General features: G+C 60.6%; 2 protein-coding genes across 2 annotated transcripts in view; both read left to right on the forward strand.

Annotated features, from left to right (window-relative positions):
- LOC113941094 (eukaryotic translation initiation factor 3 subunit C-like) overlaps positions 1-595 on the forward strand; it is a 2658-nt gene extending 2063 nt beyond the window's left edge. Inside the window, exon 4 of the mRNA XM_027632251.1 lies at positions 320-595. Coding sequence (XP_027488052.1) covers positions 320-399 — 80 coding nt within the window. The 3' untranslated portion in view covers positions 400-595. The remainder of the gene's footprint in view (positions 1-319) is intronic.
- A 1627-nt stretch (positions 596-2222) lies between these two features.
- Positions 2223-3429, forward strand: part of LOC113941093 (hydroxyproline dehydrogenase-like) — a gene marked incomplete at its 3' end in the record, with an annotated part of 2104 nt that continues 897 nt past the window's right edge. The window contains exons 1-2 of the mRNA XM_027632250.1: positions 2223-2259; positions 2320-2579. Of these exons, the coding sequence (XP_027488051.1) occupies positions 2232-2259; positions 2320-2579 (288 nt within the window). The remainder of the gene's footprint in view (positions 2260-2319; positions 2580-3429) is intronic.

Consider the following 3429-nt stretch of genomic DNA (forward strand, 5'->3'; position numbering starts at 1 on the left):
ACATGGGATGTATCTGGGATACACCTGGGGGGCACCTGAGTACATCTGGGATGGAGGTGGGGGCACCCGGGATACACCTGGCCACACGTGGGTACATGAGATGTGTTTGGGATACACCTGGGGGGCACCTGGGCCACACCTGGGCACACCCGGGGACACCTGGCACACACCTGGGGACACCTGACACACACTTGGGACACACCTGGGACACACCTGGGGACGCCTGACACACACCTGACACACACCTGGGCACACCTGGCACACACCTGGGACACACCTGGCCCCACCCCCTGCTCACCTGTCCGGCTCCGCCCCGCAGACCAGAAGGACGGCGGGTACCGCAAGGGCGACGGGTACCTGAGACGAGGCGGCTTCCGGCAGGAGCGCGGCAACTACTGACCCACACCTGGCCCGCGGCGGGGCCCACCTGCCCCAGAGAGCCCTCACCTGCCCCACAGAGCACTCACCTGCCTCACAGAACCATCACCTGCCCCATAGAGGTCTCACCTGCCCCACAGGTCCCTCACCTGCCCCATAGAACCATCACCTGCCCCATAGAGGCCTCACCTGCCCCACAGGTCCCTCACCTGCCCCACAGAACCATCACCTGCCCCATAGAGGCCTCACCTGCCCCACAGAACTATTATCTGCCCTGTAGGCCCCTCGCCTGCCCCATAGATCACTTACCTGCCCCACAGGTCACTCACCTGCCCCATAGACCCTTCACCTGCCCCACAGGTCCCTCACCTGCCCCACATCGGGTCCTGCCGCGGCTGAAAATCAATAAATGGGTCGTTAACGAGGCGTGGAAGCGTGTTAATGAGCGGTAGGGGAGGGGGTGCCCCATAAGTGATCCCCAAAACCTTTCTGTGCCCCATAAGTGACCCCATTTTGTCCCCTCGGGTTTTCCCACCATTTTCTTCCCTCAGGTTTTACCGCCATTTTGTCCCGTCGTGATTTGCCTCCATTTTGTCCCCTCACATTTTCCCACCATTTTTGTCCCCTCACAGTTTCCCTCCACTTTGTCCCCACAGGTTTTCCTGCCGTTTTCTCCCGTCAGGTTTTCCTGCCATTTTGTCCCCTCACAGTTTCCCGCCATTTTGTCCCCTCACGATTTCCCCCATTTTGTCCCCTCACATTTTCCCGCCATTTTCTCTTCTCAGGTTTTCCCACCATTTTCTCCCCTCACATTTTCCCCCATTTTGTCCTTTCATGATTTACCACCATTTTGTTCCTTCAGCTTTTGCCGCCATTTTCTCCTCTCCTGATTTGCCACCATTTTGTCTCCTCAGGGTTTCCCCCATTTTGTCCCCTCAGCTTTTGCCGCCATTTTCTCCCCTCCTGATTTGCCACCATTTTGTCCCCTCACAATTTCCCGCCATTTTCTTCCCTCAGGATTTCCCCCATCTTGTCCTCTCAGGTTTTCCCACCATTTTCTCCTCCAGGGTTTCCCCCATCTTGTCCCCTCACAATTTCCCTCCATTTTCTCCCCTCACAATTTTTCTCCATTTTCTCCCCTCACAGTTTCCCCCCATTTTCTCCTCTCAGGTTTTCCCGCCATTTTGTCCCCTCGTAATTTGCCTCCATTTTCTCCCCTCACAATTTCCCCCCATTTTGTCCCCTCACATTTTCCCTCCGTTTTTACGCCCCCACATTTTCCCGCATTTTCTCCCCTCACAGTTTCCCTCTATTTTCTCCCCTCACAATTTCTCCCCATTTTGTCCCCTGTGTGGGCTCCGTTCGCCCCATAACCCACCTTGTTTTTATAAAATCATTACCCATTGACTCAAAACCATTAATTAATTAATTAAGCTTCATTAACGAGCAACAAGGGGGGGGTGGGCAGGATGCCCCCTTCCCCCATAACCCCCCCCCCCCCCCCCCCCGTACCGGCTCTTCCCCCACTTTCCTAAACCCATTAATTACCCATTAAACCTCGTTAATCATTGACGAGGGTCAGGGAGGGGCGCCCCCTCCCCCAGAATCCCTCACTAATTAACCCCGTTGTTAATTAGTGACCCAAGGGAGGGAAGGAGGAGTGGATTTATCCCCCTGGCACTGCGATGGGGCAGGGGGGGTCCAGGGGGGTCTCCGTGGGGCTGGGGGTGTCCAGGGTGGTCTCTATGGGGCAGGGGGGGTCCCTGGCTGGAGGAGGGTCCCCAGGGGTCTCTATGGGGCAGGGGGGACCCAGAGGGGTCTCTATGGAGCTGGAGGTGTCCAGGGGGGTCTCTATGGGGCCGGGGGGGTCCAGAGGGGTCTCTATGGGGCAGAGGGGACCCCGGGGGGTCTCTATGGGGCTGGGGGTGTCCAGGTGGGTCCCTATGGGGCTGGGGGGACCCGGAGGGGTCTCTATGGGGCCAGGGGGATCCAGGGGGGTCTCTATGGGGCCAGGGGGATCCAGGGGGGTCTCTATGGGGCCGGGGGGGTCCCCAGGTGGGGAGGGGTCCCCGGGGGGGTCCCTGGCGGTGCGGATGAGGGAGGGGCGGGCGCTGAGGGCACTGGGGGGGTGGGAGCTGGTGCGGGCCCTGCTGGTGCTGCAGCTTTGTGCCCACCCCTGGCTGGTGGACAACGCGGAGATGGTGAGACCCCCCCCGCCCCCCAGAGACCCCCAGGGAACCCCCTGACCCCCCAGAGACCCCCCGACCCCCCAGAGACCCCCAGGGAACCCCCTGACCCCCCAGAGACCCCCAGGGAAACCCCTGACCCCCCAGAGACCCCCCAACCCCCCAGAGACCCCCAGGGAACCCCCTGACCCTCAGAGATGCCCCCCCGACACTCAGAGACCCCACAAAGACCCCCAGACCCCTCAGAGATCCCCATAGATCCACCCTGACCTACAGACACCCCATAGATCCACAGAGACCCCCCAAAGATCCCCCGACCCCTCAGAGACACCCCAGAGACCCCCAGGGAACCCCCTGACCCTCAGAGACCCCCCGGAGACCCCACAGAGACCCATAGAGACCCCATAGAGACCCCTCTGACCCACAGAGACCCCCCTGGCCCCTCAGAGACCCCATAGAGACCCCTCTGACCCACAGAGACCCCCCTGGCCCCTCAGAGACCCCCACAGATCCACCCTGACCTACAGACACCCCATAGATCCACAGAGACCCCACAGAGACCCCCAGAGACCCCCCCCCGACTCAGAGAGACCCCCCTGACCCTCAAAGACCCCCAGAGACCCCCAGGGGGGTCTCTATGGGGTCAGAGGGTCTCTCTTGGGTCAGGGGGTTCTCTATGGGGTCACTCTATGGGTCTGGGGGTCTCTATGGGGTCAAGGGGTCTCTATGGGGTCCAGGGGTCTCTATAGGGTCCAGGGGGTCTTTATGGGGTCTCTATGGGGTCAGGGTGGTCTCTCTGGGTCCGGGGGTCTCTATGGGGTCAGAGGGGTCTCTATGGGTCCGGGGGTCTCTATGGGGTCACTCT

The sequence above is a fragment of the Corapipo altera genome, unplaced genomic scaffold (assembly GCF_003945725.1).
Source record: "Corapipo altera isolate COAL_440 unplaced genomic scaffold, ASM394572v1 60358, whole genome shotgun sequence".
Lineage (NCBI taxonomy): Eukaryota > Metazoa > Chordata > Aves > Passeriformes > Pipridae > Corapipo > Corapipo altera.